The sequence below is a fragment of the Poecilia reticulata genome, chromosome 3 (assembly GCF_904066995.2).
Source record: "Poecilia reticulata chromosome 3, P_reticulata-male-v2, whole genome shotgun sequence".
Classification (NCBI taxonomy): domain Eukaryota; kingdom Metazoa; phylum Chordata; class Actinopteri; order Cyprinodontiformes; family Poeciliidae; genus Poecilia; species Poecilia reticulata.
In genome coordinates, this window is record NC_088832.1 from 9838587 (window position 1) to 9854069 (window position 15483).

The following is a 15483-nucleotide window of genomic DNA, read 5'->3' on the forward strand; positions in this document are numbered from 1 at the left end:
GGCAACCAGGCTGCTTCTCTCTTTGCTGGGCCAGTTTCAGACTTCGTAGGTCTTTAGATGTGAAACTCTCCGGATGACTAAGAAATATTTAAACATCCACTGAATTTTAATCCACGGGTGAAACGGTAAAACGCAGCTGAAGAAGATCAAAGACACATTTTCAAAGGAACCGTTTAGTACAGCCGACGAGCAGCGGAGGAGAGAAAAAGCCATTGAGCAGTTCTTAGGACAGATTGTCTCATAAAAAGATTTATTTTTTTCCAGCCCAAATTTACAAAGGCAAGTTACAGAGTATTGTATAAAAAAGAACCATGGTAATGTACACTTTACACAAACTCCTGAAGGGAAAGACGACAGAGGAGAGAAGGGGGGGAAGAAGAGTTCTGAATTTCTCACACAAAGAAAATGAAGAAATTGTAAACATCCTTGCAAGCACCGAGCTCCGGTACTGTTGGAGGGGGGGAGGGGGGGTCGGGTGAAGGGGGTGGTGGGTGGTGGGTTGAGGAGCGGCAGGACAGTGGGGTGAAAACGGAGGGGAGGGTGGGGTGGGGGGAGGGTGGCTGCGTGACAGGAGGTGGGGTGAGGGGGAAAAAAAAGACAAACGAGTGAGTGTCTCTGTGTTCTCACAGAAGAATGTTCGACTAGGCACCAATTGAGACAACTGCTGGCCAATAAATATACTCTTCACCATGAAACAAATACAGTCCTGCGAAATACAAGAGCCAAGCACTTTCCAATATGTTGATAGCAAACGTTAACTTTTCTGGCTTTTTCATACACTTTAGAATAAATGATTTTCACTGGGCTTTGCTTACTACTGAGATAACACTACTCTCAGAGAAAGAGAGAGAGAGAGAGAGAAAGAGAGAGAGAGAGAACAAATGCACTTGTCACAACCATTGTCTGATAAAACTATATGCAGTCTGCTGGTACTAAAACCCCACTGACTTTAATGACAACATCACAGCTGCCTAGATTACCCTTACAGATTAAGTACAAGTCACACACCACCACATTCAGCTTTTAAATCATGTCAGCCATTCTTCTTTAAAATGCGCACAAAGTCAAAATATATACCGTCCTGTCAACTTTTTTTTTTTTTCCTTTCTTTCTTCTTCTTTTCGGGGGGCAAGAAAATGGTAACTTTTTTATTTTATTCCCCCACCAGGAATGTCCGTGAACCTCAAAATGAATCGCTGCGGTTTGTTAAATGTGAGAAATGCCAGGTTTGGACACCAGGTGGGGGTCGTTAGGCATGATTCACTGTTGGTGGAGGGGAGGGGGGGACGCTACTGTGGGGGTGGAGGGGAGAAATAATAATAAAAACAACAAAATTACTTATTTAAAAAAAAAAAAGACATGGTCAATATCCTGTCATTAAAATGCTTCAAACACCACGGTATGACCTTAAACCTTCAACAATCGGTAACCTGCAATCAATGTGAGCAGCACATGGATAGAATTTCACCCAAAAACCACCCCCGTGGTTTGGGAGCCGTGTAATTTAAAGCCTCTGGTAGAACCGGGGGCCACACTCACGTCGACTAAAAGCTCACCAATGGGAACTTATGGAGCAGGACCCACATGTTGTAAGGCTTCTCAGAGACTCTGAGGCAGGCTGTTTAATTTAGTGTTTATTAATTTTTTTTAAATCAGGTGTCAGGATCTGATGTTGTGCGTTAGGAGCGGCTTGGTCACCATGGATCTGACCTACCAGTTGTTACGGTGAAGCCACATGAGCAAAAGAGAAGAGAACCCACCCCCCTCTGCTTGATCACATTAGCCAGAAAAAAAAATAAAAATAAAAAAATCACTCAGACTTCCTTCTGTTTTCACTTCATCTGACTGGATTAGCTAGGAGACGCTAATTTAGAGGCGCGTTTTGAGGAGGCGAACGGCGATGTAAACCCAAGACGAGGAAAACCGAAAGGAAACGTACAAAAACACGTGGCCAAAAAAACAACAAAAAAAAAACGCAAGACGGCTTTTCGACAAGTTTCTCTAACAGTTGCATGCTTGAATAAATACAAACATTTACGCACAGAACGGGGTTAGAAGCCTATATATTACAGCAGAACAATACATGAGTCCAAGTTTTACACTGTTCACAGGAAAAACAATCAAGAGTGAAAGAAGCGCAGTGACTGAACAAACCCAATCGCTCGCTGATGTGGCTTCACCGTTTTAAGTGGATGTGACTCCTTTCATGGTGAAGGGGACCAAAAAAAAAACAAAACAACCACATTTAAAAAACTAAACAAAAGCATGACTGAACCCGGCGTCAGACACCTCCGAAGATGAACACACAATGATATGAAAGAGAGTTTAGAGAGAGAGAGAGAGAGAGAGAGAGAGAGAGAGAGAGAGAGAGAGAGAAAAGGAGACACGGATAGTGTTGGTTTGTTTCTCCATGAGGTGTGTTCGCTGAAACATGACGGCATCATCCCTGAAACTAAATGTGAGGTGTTCCTTTAAGAAACAAAACAAAAACAAAAGCCGAAAAAACTTGAAGTGATGACGATGAAGATGGGAAAACTTCACTCTCAGGCTCTTAAGTCTCTGAAGAAAGCAGCTGTTACCATCCTCCCCCTTCCTCTCCCCTAAACGTAGCCGAACATTTGTCAAGTTAAGGATATACTGTTGTTTCACGGCGTACTGCAAAGCCAGTCTTTAGTTGAGTCGACGCCGCTTTCCCTCCCTCCTACCCCCCTCCCAAGTACCCCAAATTCAACCCGCCAAGTTCTTTTCTGTGTGACAAAAAAGAAACAATGCAGTCTGAAAACAAAAAAATTGAAAAGAAAACACGAAAAGCTGTTCTGGCAGTCTGTTTTTGCATTGTATTTGTCGACAGTGCAAAGACTAGGTATTCAGAGGGTCGGTGTTTCCTCTGCGGGAAGGGGCAGAGCGATGGCTTTGAACCTGGGTTATACTCTTAAGTCGTGTTACAGTCCTCGGATCGGAGAATTTGGGGTCTTTCGTGAGGAGAAGAAAAAAAAAAAAAACAACAAAAAAAACCCAACAAAAACAGCAACAACATTCTGCCTTGCCTTGGGGCAGAGAAACTAAAAAAATAAAAGATAGAAACACCATTCAACTGATGTCTAAAAGGTAACAACCAGAGGATGTTGCTCTCAAGTGAGCCAGTCACATGAATCTCTGCAGGGTTGAGGTGTGACGGTCAGGTTTCCCTACGAGAGAGACGCACAAAAAAAAAACTGTTAATAACAGGTTACTGGTCTTAATTATTAAGATAAGATACTCAAGATATCTGAGCAACTATATGATCTCAATAAGATTCCAAATACACTGTGAGAGACATTTAATGGCTTATTTATTGGAATTGGCAAACAGTTTAAAATGGAAAAAAAAAGTCAAAGTTATTATTTCATTTAACTTTACAAATATGTTAACATGTTAAAAACATAGAGTACAGTCTGGTATTTTTAATTTTTCTTTTTTTGTATGTATTTAACCTTACTGAGAAGTCAGATGTGTCAGTTTTTTGACTGAGTTTTACCATTTTATTTTGTTTTCAATTAAATGTCACTTTCTAAAGATTATGTGGTAATGCTCACATTTCAAATTCATGTTGCTGAACTGATTTCTAAAGTTGACACAGAAGAAACAAAAAGAGCCAGAGTTCAGCTATGCATACTTTACAAGGAAGCAAATAAGTTTTTAATCCGACATAGTTAATTTATACAGCATCAATTACCAACAAATTTTATCTGGTTGCATTTAATAGGACAGGCAGGTCAAACTCATGTCCACTTACATGGAATCCAATGCAGTTCTTTATTATGATATATATATATATTTTTTTTTTGTCAAATGTTTGCAAATTATGTGATTTTTTTCATATGTTACGTTCTGTAACTTTTGATACCCCATTGAAGAAAAATGATTTTAAACATAGTAAAAAAAACATTTGTTTTTCTTTATTTAAAAATCTAAAAAAAAGAAAAAGAAAAAAAAAAATCCAGTAGGTAAAAACGTGGTGCTGCTGAAGTGTCAGGCCTTTTTACAGAGCTGTGACTCCTTTAAATACATAATCATCAAAATTCTACAATATCCTGTTCAGGATTCCCACAATCATCTCCCAAAATGTTCCTTCATACCATAATAACCTCTTGGGAAGCATTTCTGCTGAAGGGACACATGAATCACACCATCCTGACAAGTCATTTATCAGATTTGGTGCAATTTCACAGAGCTGCCACCAGAGGTCGCCGCAGGCCGCAGCAGTTGTGCGTCTCTGCGGCATCTTCAACATCTCTATTATAAACACTGTGATCCACTTGTCCTCAGAGGACCTACTTAGGGTGGATGAGCTGAGAGGCTAAAAGCTGCGCTGCATATTGTGCTCGACTGCAGCAGAGACGAGAGCTTTGTTTGGACACAATTTAGCTTGTCTGCACATTGCTGCCTTTGAGCCGACAGCATAAATGTAATTGAAGAGCGCAGCGTGACGCCCGAGGGTGTTCCACTCAAATAAACCCTGGACAAAGAAACGCTATTTATTTATTTCTACAGCACAGATATCTGGGCCAGAAATCATCTCAGCCATTACTGTTTTAAACTGGAGTTACAGAGGCGACATTAAGCATTTCTAAGCCACCTGTGCTTTTCTGATCTGCAGTCAGTCAGCTTGTAGCTTGTGTTGAGTTTCAGTGTTGGAGGTATTTTGCCTACGTCTATTGAAGTGGAAACGGTTTAGTATTATGGATTTCCACCACTTAAAAAAGTGATCAGGCACAAAATCGGGGTGTAGTGATGGACTTAGACCTGAACCTTCAGAGTCACATAAAGACACTTATAAAATCGGCCCTGTATCACCTGAAGAACGTTTCCAGGAGTAAAAGACTCTAGTGATATTTAGAGAAACTCATCCATGTGTTTATCTTTAGTCACATTAATTAATGCAACACTGTCTTCACAAATCTGCCTAAAAAACACACACAAAAAAAACAATCACGGTTGTAGCTGATCCAAAACGATGCTGCTCAAGTTCTGACTAAAACCAGGAAGATTGAGCACATAAACCCAGTTCTAAAGTCCTTCCACTGGCTCCTGGTAGCTCAGAGAACATATATTTGTTTTTTACAAACTATTGTTTTATAAACTAAACTAAGTTCCTTTAAATCAAGAGTAAAGACCCACCTACTTAGAGTTGCTTTTGAGCCATAATAAATGGAACATTGAACAACATAATTGAAGTGCGTTGAAGATTTAAACCACTTGACAAAATGCGATGTCTGTTATGGATTCACAGTTGCTTCTGATGGGTATATGATGTTTTTATGTTTTCATGATGTAAAGCCTCGTTGCTAAAATGTACTTTGCAAATAAACCCGATCGACTGATTGGTCTGGGTTCATTGTTTACAGTCCAGGATGACTGTGGACTGACGTACCTGTGGCATAGGACAGGTCATATTGCCCTGAGAGCAGCGGGTATGCCAGGTGGTGGTGAGAGGGCATGATGCGCTGGGATGGCGACGAGCGCGGTCGGTCCACGTCCCTGTCTCTGTCCCTCTCACGCTCCCGTTCCCGCTCCCTGTCGACGGCGGCTCCCCGGTCCTGGTCCCGTTCTCTGTCGTGGGGCGGTTTGTCGCCCACCGTGGGGGATTTGCTCTTGTACTGGCTGACGTGATGATGCAGGATGTCCAGGGCTTTGGAGTCTGTTGCCGTTTTAGTGACCGTGGGGCTAGCGCGGGATTTCTCGCTGCCGTCCTCACCTCCCGCCATTTTACTCCCGTAAGTAGAAAAAGGATAACTTCCAGATAGGTAACCTGGGAGGGGAAAATGTCATTTTGACAAGCAGATTTGGATACATTTAACGTTTACCACCTGCTGTTGACAATATATTTTGGGTTGTATACACAAAGATCCTCAAGAAATCTTGAGGATCTACCATGAATGTCATCATATTAATCTAATGTATATAATCCACTATCCTCTTAAATATTTTGATAAAAAATTAATAGAGCTGTAGACTGTTAAAACATGGTTTTTTTCCAGACCAACCACTTAAAATGTCTTAAATACAGAGCAGCCACGAGAGCTATGCCCCGTATTTTATTTGCAGTCACACTGGCAGAGGAAAGCTCTGACGTTAGCCACTGGATGAGGATAACATTAATAAAATCAGCAAAGTTCACTACCAGAGCTCACTACAGTAGAAGTGAAGGGTCTGTTGTGAATAAAAGAAGTAAGAGATTACAGAAGAGGTGCATGGATGTGTGTTTCTGGAGCACATGGTTTAAATTACAAGGAGTGCCAAGAAGCTAAATTACCCCAGAGCTACATTTTCATTACGCTACAGCAGCTGAGAGAAGGGCAGCTAAGAAAATCGCCAGTTGTAACTTTAGCGCTTAACTTGCAACCAAGTGCCTGAAGGAGTTGTTGAAGATGGAATATCAAAGGATCCTTTATGAGTTCAAAATCAATTACATAATACATCGTTTTGCCTGTACCACACACTGTAAAGGTCACACTGAATTGTTTCTTGGTGGAACCAACTAGGGCCTTCAGCCGTGGGTAGTTTTTCCCCCAGAATCAGATTTGCCATCTTGTTGTGTTAGGTGGTCAGATGCCCCAGGTGTGGGCTTTTATAACATAATAGAGATTTTTTTTTTTTTTGAGGCGTCACTCATTGTCAATCTGTTTTTTCCATGAACTTCAGTGAACATAATTAGTGTCTTGTGCTCAATAATTTTTAATCTAACTATTAATGTAATGACAATGCTCATATAAAGAAGACTTGATGAAAGATTTCAGTTCTGTTTGCTAACATGTAAATAATTTAATAACCATAAAGTTGTTAAGCAAGATGACATTTACATTTGACTATTTTTAACGACTCTGGATAAACTTTGGTAGTAGATCAAGAAACTTCATTATTTTCACAAAGACACCAACGGACAATGAATCACAAACTATTTTAAAAGACCAATCTTGTTCAATTTTCACTTGTTTTAGTTTTTCAGTTAGATCTACCAAAGAAAACATAGAAATATTGTAATGTATAGTTTCACAGGCCATTATTTTCAATTTATTGTACCATACTGCTTATTGAAAATAGCAATGTGGAAAAACATCTGATTATATAGCCTTAAATCATACTGAGATATTGGCATCCCTTAGAGTCAGACACTTAACTATTTTAGGTTAGTGGAGAAAATAAAGGGAAAATACATACACTAGCTGAATAAATACAAATAAAATCTTAGTAGTTCAGACTTTTTACAGCTCACCGCATTTGGATAAAATCTTAAATCATACCTGGGTAATTCTGCATCATGACCGAAGACATGCCCCTGTATCCTGGGTGGTTGGGGTCATAGCCTTGTCCATAGGGGTATCCATGCATGTACGGCAAGTAGCCTTGGTGCTGTGCTAGTTGTGATGTGAACTGCATGTGCGGGTTAGAACGAGAGTCTTTGCTCATGGCTCGATGGTCCTCGGCACTGATTCTGGGATCACTGCAGTCTTTTCCATCCTCCTTGGGTCCACTTTGACCATCCTTCGGCCGGACCCTTTCTTCCTTTATTTTTCGATCCCTTTCCCTTTCGTCTTTCCTCCGATGCTGTTGTTGCTGGTGTTCATCCTCTAGTTGGAGTTTCTGGCTCTCTGAGTACGGCTGAGGGCAAGAAAACATGTCAGCACAAATCGGAATAGTGAGCCTAAAATACCAAAACATTTTTGCTATGAGTTAATCAATGGTACTACCTGTCTGTACCACATGGGTTGTTCCATCCCTGCCTGGCCTCTGGAATCGAGAGCTTGCAAAGAGTCTTCCTTTCCATGGTGACCCCCTTCAGTCAGTTTCATCTTCAGCCCCTCAGCTTGCTGGGACTTTGGATCCTCCCCCTTTATGCTTCCAATAGACTTGGAGGACAGCTCAGAAGGCGAGTCTCTGGATTTGCTTGGTGGCTGTGGTATCTTTCCGAGATCTGACTGACTCGGGGCTTTGGAGAGGCTTGGTGGCATTGGGCTCTTTTGTTTCCACTCCTCCTTCATGGAGGCTTCTCGCTCCTTCATGACAACATCAGACTTCTTCTCAGCAGCTCGATGCTGCTCGGCCATCTGCCTCTGCCGCTCCTCATACTGTTGCCGGTAGGCTGGGTTGGTGTTCATCAAGTGATTATGGTAGGCTTGATCAGGGCTGTATGCATACGGGGGTACATATGCATACTGGTTGTAGTACAGAGGCTGCATGTACATGTTTGACCGCTGCTGGATGACTGAGGGCTGTTGTTGCTGTTGGCCAGCAACACTGGGGTCAGGTTTTCGCTCTTCATGAACTTCAACCTTTACTTTCTCCTCAACTTGATCATGTTCATCATCTCTTTTGATCTTAGCCTGACCTTCAGCCACTGGTGCAACTGGATTTGGGCCACCGGGACTGGGGTTTACATAGTTAGGAGAGTAGTAAGCCTCGTAATTGGTATAGTAAGGGGAATCTTTGTTGGGTGTCTGATTTGGAAAGAGTGCTTTTTTGACGCTTTCCCTGATGGTTTGGTCATCTGTCCTGACTTTGACACCATCTGGTTTCCCTTCACCATCCTCCCCAGCATCTGAAATGTCTGAATAAGCTGGGCTATTGGTTTTGACTGAAGAGTTGTCAGCACCATTCTGATTTACCACATGATGTGGTGTGAGAGGTTGCGGCATACCAGTGCCATCTATCCGACTGGCAACACCAATAGACGGACTTGGCGCATTGTCGGAAAAGCTGTAAATTTTGTCAGCCTCTGCCTTGATGCTGGCCAAGCGACTCTGATGGGGGTCTGAGGAACCGTTGAGGAGACCTTCTCCCTTATTCCCTTGATCACAAGGCTCAGAATATGGAAGCTTTGCTTCCTCTAATTTTCCACCCTTTCCCGGAGGCTTGGGACTATCGGCGTCCTTTAGACTATCCTTTTTCTTTTTGTCTTTCTTCTTCTTGTCTTTGGAACTACTTGAAGCTGGATCTCCAATAGCAGGAGGTTTAGGCTGTGTTCCTCTCATTTGAGGGCTCTTGGGGATTCCCTGTATCATTGGGGCTAGTCCTGGGGAGGAATTTGGGTTTCCAGGTGGAAATGGATACATTTGTTGGGATCCTGGTGGTCCAGGGCCAATAGGACGTGGCGACTTCAAGTTTTTCTGGGCAATTTTATCAGTTTTTGTACCAGTGTTAGCCTTCTTAGACTTATCTGATCCTCTCTTATCATCTATGCCATCATTACTAGCCTCATCAGTAAGGCATGGGCCATCTTCACAGCCATCCATCGGTGCTCCTCCTGTGTCTGGATCAGCCTCAACTATTTTCTTTTTACTCTGCTTTGAACCAAACTTTCCAGGAGAAGGAGAAGGACTTTGTGCATCAAAGTTTCTGCCTTTCGGAGTAACTGAACGTGCTGGGGACAAAGATCCTTTCTGGGAGATAGATGCCCCATTACAGTTTCCGGGTTCAGGGTGGAGAGTTGAGTCCTCGCCATATTCACTGTCTCCATCCAAGTCCAACTTTATGTCATCATCATTGTGAGCACGGGTTTGGTGGTACTTCAGTCCATTGATGTGCTTGTATTTTTTGTTGCAGTTGGGATGGGGACAGTCTATAAGAACCGGAGATGGACAGCTGCGATCGAGTGGCGGTGGAAGTGATTCCGTCTTAATAGAAGGGATAGAGAGACCTGCAGCTCCCACGCCTCCATTGTTGGAGTTTGTCCGCATTCGTTTGTTGCCTTTGGTGTCCTCTGAGCTGGAGTTGGGCTCCATGTCAGAGGCAGGTTTGGTCTTGCGTTTTCCAGCCGAAGAAGGGCTGGCTTTGATGTCTTCCGTGTTGCTGTTTGGAGGGGTGCGGCGCTCTGATGGTGTCTGGCTGCCCCTACGGCCCTTGGTGTTTGAGGCGGCACGCGTCTTGTTGTTGGTGGCGCCCTTGCTGTCTGATGAGTTGCTGTTCTCATTGATCGGTGTGTTGCTGTTCGGTCTCATTCGCTTACCTCGACCGCGACCATTTCTCATTTCCAGATCACTTGTGGGTGATTCACAAAATCTGCAGTTATAAGTAAGAAAACATGTTTGAGTTAGTTATAGGAAATACATAAAACTACACAATTATTTTGTTTGCCGTTTCCATCACGGAGAGCAGTTTTAATTGCACTGTTGCTGAAACGTGCTATACAAATTAACTTGCCAGGATTTAAAATGTAATATTAATTTAAAAACATTCCAACAATTAGGGGTGCACCAATAAAACAGCCCTAATTTCCTTAATATTGTGTGATGCTTTTGTTTTACAGAACGTTATAGTTTTTAGTATCTTTTTACTTAAATTAATACAACTTTTCCTTGTGCAATCAATAATGGACAGTATTTCAGCTGGAAATTCTAAGAATAATCATAACACAACTAAAGCTGGTGTCAAGCTCTCAATAATGGCAGGTTTCACATATTTTACCTAGATTTAGTAGGTTTATACATTTAAACATGTTTTTTTTCTCTTAAGAAAACTGTGGAACCAAAATGTGGAAATCTACATTTCTGAAGTATTTTCGTAACCATAGTTTTCTAAATATTTAAAAGGCAGGTGAAATTCCAGAATATAAAAGATTAGTCACTCCCCTTTGTTTAATAAAGCCACAGAATGTGACATTCTTTCACAAGAAAAAATAACTAATATGCAACAATAAAACTAAGGCTCATTTTACATAACTCTGCAGTTGTGAAGAGAGATATAAACCCTGTTTCTCTGAACATAATATCCAACATCTCTTACACAAATAAGCCTGTTAACAATAAATACTATATGAATAAATAGTTGCGAACACTCTAGCTCCTTTCTCATCAAAACACGAAGCCATTCAGACACTTAAAATAGCAGTGTGGGATTATCTCCCCTTAACAGTAACCCAATTATCTTTCTGCACAGCAGTGAAGGTTAGCAGTCTGTGACAAAGTCAAACCCAGGGCTGCTATGACTCACAGCTTCCTCTACAAGTCTCTCTAAACAATTTCAACCCCAGCAGGGGATGTGAATACATCCGCAGTCTGACAGTGGTGCAGGAATTTAGACCAATTACAAGCCCCCGTTTATATCCAGTGTGTTGAAAGATTTCTGAATAATTTATAGTGGGTCCTTAATGCAGTCATGCTGCAAACTGTAAGACAATCTCGTAGCAAATGCGCCCAAGCAGACCTTATAAACGGAGCGCCACAGTGATACATTAGTGGGATAAAGCATCTACTTGTTTTCCATTAGCACTGATTTAATCTTGATTTTTTTCTGGTGCACTTAAGATGCCCATTTGAATTCCAGACTTGTATTTACATTTAGATACAGTTTTTTTTGTTGTTGTTGTTGTTTCTAAAGCAGGTGTTTGGTAATGTAACACCGCCATTTTACAAATCCTGCTTATTTTGCATCCAAAATGTTGGGGGGGATTTGTATACACAAGACCACATAAATACCCTCATGCTACTGCCATGAGGTTGATGTTAGAAATGGCAGCCTTTGTGATAGAGAATGCTATCCAGTGTTGGGGAGAGAAAAAAAAAAAAGCTCTTAGTCCAATAATTGGATTCTGCAATCTGGCTTGTTAGAGTAGCTTTCTATTTCCACTGCTGCCTCCTGAGACATCAGCTGCTTGCCAATGAATCCTGTTTCTCCAGGCTCAACATAAAGACTAACATGCACTCGGTGGTCCGGCGGCGCACTGGCAACTCATTGCATTAAGCTGTTGCTGCTACAGCAGATTCATATCACACACGATATGAAAAGGTTAAGAGGCTTTGTAGCGCGGGTTTGGATAGAGTATGCATCAGTGATTTGTGGCGATTGTGAACCCTCTTCCACCTTGACATTTACAATCCCCAATGCACGACAGCAACTTTAATTGCATGCTAAAGCTGCTTTTGCACACTTGAAGGGAACTAAACAGGGGGATGCGTCTCACCTGGGGGGAGCCCAGTCATGCCGTGTGCAGTCTAACAAGGTGCCAACGTAGGTCTTGTTTCTCCAGGTGACATTGACCACCAGCATGCCTGTAAGACAGGGGGAAATAATAAATCACATGTTGACATATATTAAAGCACAATGACTACTTTGTAGTAAATTACAAAGAAAAGAAAAGCTTTAAAATACACAAACATAAATATTAGAGAGCAGAAACTCTTTTACTGCCTTCAGGCTGTGAGCAAAATGTACAAGAACAAATCTTCTCTAAATGATTTCATAATGGAAGATGATTATACAAGCAACCAACCAGGGCTGGGTGATATGTTGAAAATGATATCTTCATACTAGATAAGTTTTTAGTCCATTTTTTTTCTCTTGCTTTCTTTACTAAAAATTAAATTACAAATGACAGAAAATATTTTCAAAAAGCCTTCGCCCTCAGGCTTTGACTCTACCACAACTTCTTAAAAAACATGCACAACCAATCCAAAGTGAGTGGTTCAGTTTGACAGACAGTAAATGAGTAAGACAAACCTATTGACTCCCCTGGCATTGCTGCAATCTGTCACATTTAGAAGCTTCTGCGTTGCCATTTGGCCAGCGTGAATTATGTAGCACCCATCGTGTGCTACCCAACCCGACCCCGGGGCCGAGCGTGACACCTGATCCTGCATCTAAAACCTCAAATTAGTTCCAGACACAACTAAATAAAGGACTGGGAAATAGTCTGTGCCTGGCCTTGAAAGTAATCCTGCGCAAAATTAATCATCACACATGCACTACTCAGGCTTTTCCAGCCTATTACAGATGTATTATCTTTAATGTCCAACATGACTAACCTGATTTTGACCAATTCTGTAATCAGGATCTGATCTAATAAACACAAATCCAAACTGATCTAAGGGCAAACTGACCAATTGATTGGTGGATCTCTACATTTGAGTTTCAGTGTTGCTGACTCTGCTATCAACTCTTGTTCATTGGTTCACTGGCAAAACAACATATCGGCAATTTAACATTTCATTAAACAGTCCCTTCAGGATTTTGCAATTTTTGATTTTTTGCAATCAAACTCAGATTCTGTAATGCTACTTTATAAGTATCTGCAAGGAATTTTGACATATTTGCACTTCTGTATGACAGTAAATGTGGATTCTTGTTACTTGACGAAAAGTTGTTCTACAGTGAGGTTGCAGTGTAGAACAAGTAAAAAATACTGTCACCTGCAATTGGGGAGTTAGCCACTTAAGGTTAGTCACTGAAACCCAATGTTTTTGACCATTTTTGTGGAAAATGTCCAATCAACTCTCAATTATGCATTTGGTGTAAAAACATGTGGGAATCTGTAGATTTTGTGTGTATTTGCACAATCACGACAAAATGGAGCAAGTGATAAATATTTAATTTCACACACAAGAGCATCAGGAGTGCATGGAACAACGGTACACAACCACAACAGCCAGACAGCTTCTCATTATGCTGGTCACTGACTTGGTCACGCACTGGTGTTGGACAGTATCCCAATCATCAAGCATTTGTCTCAAGTCAGCCAATATAGATGTGGTAAAATCTCATCTCCATATTTCTGTGCACTGCCACCATGATGTGGGGGTTTCTTCATAGCTGCCCCACATCATCACAATGCCTCCACCACAACCTGTTTAGCACTGGCAGAGAGTTTAGCAAGTTTGTTTTGTGTGCAACAAATTAACTCCTCTACAGCTCAGCCCAAATGAATTATCCTTTTTTTTTTAAACAAATATGACATAATTTAAAGGGAAAACAAACGTTCCTGCTTATGATTACAAAGAAGCATCCTCAGAACAAAGCAAAAACAACAAAAAAACTGACCACTTAAAAATAAACTTAGTATTTATATGCATTAACAGAACACTGCACAAGCTGCTGCTGTGAAAGTTGCTCGAAATAAACGCGCCAGTTGAGGCTTTTCAGATTTCTAACCAAACGACCTCCGAGGATTAAGAGCAGCGACTGCGTGAAAACATTCAGGATTTATTGCCCCACACCCTCCCTCTCGCTCCCTGGTGGTGACCTCAGCTTGCCACTTCAGCACTGCAGAGAAACCGGACGATGCAGTGAGCTAACTTATCTAATGACACAGGAATGCTGGCTGGCAGCTTCTATCCTCCAGAGCATTTTATTAGCTTAGGAAAACCTCTCTTGCTCACCCCACTTTCCCTCCCTCCTTCACCCTCTCTGTCATTTCCTCTTTTCAATGGTATAACCATCCCTAGCTTACAATCTTCACCCCCCTCTCTTATCCCCTCCCTCCCACACACACACACACAAAAAACATTCACAGTTCAGACCTCATTTTTCTCCTGCTGCCTCTGGCATAAAGCAAGAAGAGCATAAGGGATTTATATATGTTTACAGCAACCTGCTGACACTTGGCTGCATGTCTCCTGCCTTCAAATCTGCGGCCGCGAAAACACGAGCACCTGGTCAAGGCTGCAAGCGACGGCAAAAGCGCGGCGGGGTCCTCGAGTTCGGATTTCTGTCACATTTAAAGAACCCAGACCCATTTTCTGAAACGCCTTCGAGAGTCCGCCCCCTAAGCTCTTGAAACACTCAAACACAAAATGGCTCTGGCAGCTGGTCGAGGCAGGGATGTAAATCAAGGCGGCGCACATGAATGACTAGCCTTTCTTGATGTGCAGGATATAGCCCTTCCTTCGCTCTGCCTGCAGAGAGAGAGAGTGGATGGGGGGTGTTGGGAACGATACGGCGAAATCGTCGAGTCTTAATGATTTTAAATTAGCCCTTCAGATAGTATGTGGCCATTTATGCAGATGGCATAATGGAGAAGCATGAATGAGATTCAAACGTTTCTGTGGGGATTTTTTTTTTCTTCCCTCCCACCCCCTCGTAAATTTATCTTTGCCTGGAGTTTAGTCAAATTAATTCCCATACTAAATTGTTTTTAATCTTGGGACAAAAAAAAATAAAGAACTGAAAAAAAGATGTGTTTTTTCAAAGATTAGTTATAGAATTTGTACGTTTTGCAGTTATTAATGTATTTCACGGAGCTACAAATGTCAACAATGTAGATTTATTAATATATAGCTGTCATTTTTAGTTTGAAGTACAGTTTAAGTCATGCAGTTTTTTTAATGACAAAACTTTCTGCCAAATTAACTCAAAGCAGAGAGAAAATCAATTGTTAGTTTGGGAATAACCATCATACCTTGAAAACCACAACTTGTGATAAAAATACAATTCTTCTAATTCAGGTTTTTTTTTTTTTTTTACATATGAACTGGCTTACATTATCCGTACTCCAGAGTGTATACCCTTTTGTCCAATGTATGCTCCATTATTTCATACTAAATAGATTATTTTAAATCCAAGACAGTTTCTGCCATGAACCATTTTGTTCACTAAAGTTCAAAAATTGGGTGTCACCGGTTTGAGTCACAAGTTTGAATCACATTTTAAAAGATTGTGTTGCCACCCTGCGGATGCTTTTACGTCTCGGGGCATGAAGTTGTTGCCGTGGCATGGATTTTGCCTCAGGTTCAT

At 41.4% G+C, this 15483-nt stretch overlaps 1 protein-coding gene across 1 annotated transcript in view; it reads right to left on the minus strand.

Annotated features, from left to right (window-relative positions):
* Nucleotides 1–233: 233 nt before the first annotated feature.
* Nucleotides 234–15483, minus strand: part of znf609b (zinc finger protein 609b) — a 96457-nt gene continuing 81207 nt past the window's right edge. The window contains exons 4-8 of the mRNA XM_008404680.3: nucleotides 11939–12026; nucleotides 7731–10038; nucleotides 7284–7641; nucleotides 5414–5791; nucleotides 234–3188 (exon numbers count right to left, since the gene is read on the minus strand). Coding sequence (XP_008402902.1) covers nucleotides 3145–3188; nucleotides 5414–5791; nucleotides 7284–7641; nucleotides 7731–10038; nucleotides 11939–12026 — 3176 coding nt within the window. The 3' untranslated portion in view covers nucleotides 234–3144. The remainder of the gene's footprint in view (nucleotides 3189–5413; nucleotides 5792–7283; nucleotides 7642–7730; nucleotides 10039–11938; nucleotides 12027–15483) is intronic.